At 62.5% G+C, this 344-nt stretch overlaps 1 protein-coding gene across 1 annotated transcript in view; it reads left to right on the plus strand.

Annotated features, from left to right (window-relative positions):
* Positions 1-108: 108 nt before the first annotated feature.
* The window catches only part of LOC104548138 (thyroid hormone receptor alpha-like), a gene marked incomplete at both ends in the record, with an annotated part of 491 nt that continues 255 nt past the window's right edge, over positions 109-344 (plus strand). The window contains one exon of the mRNA XM_010194075.1: positions 109-323. Coding sequence (XP_010192377.1) covers positions 109-323 — 215 coding nt within the window. The remainder of the gene's footprint in view (positions 324-344) is intronic.

The raw sequence follows: 344 nt of genomic DNA on the forward strand, positions 1-344 counted from the left end.
CCCCACACCCAGCCCTGCCTCAGTTTCCCCTGTCACTTTGACGGTCCTGGGGGAGGGGGACGCTCTTGGTCACACCACACCCCCCAACCCCACCACTCATCCCTGCAGCCCGAGGACATCGGCCAGTCGCCCATGGCCTCCATGCCCGACGGGGACAAAGTCGACTTGGAGGCGTTCAGCGAGTTTACAAAAATCATCACCCCGGCCATCACCCGCGTGGTCGACTTTGCCAAAAAACTGCCCATGTTTTCGGAGGTAAGGAGGGGAAACCAGGACAGGGCGGCAGGGCTGGGATCTCTGCGTTACCCGCCCCGTGCTGACACCCGTGTTCCCCTTCAGATGCC

This window comes from Mesitornis unicolor, unplaced genomic scaffold (assembly GCF_000695765.1).
Source record: "Mesitornis unicolor isolate BGI_N332 unplaced genomic scaffold, ASM69576v1 scaffold35981, whole genome shotgun sequence".
NCBI classification, from domain to species: Eukaryota; Metazoa; Chordata; class Aves; order Mesitornithiformes; family Mesitornithidae; genus Mesitornis; species Mesitornis unicolor.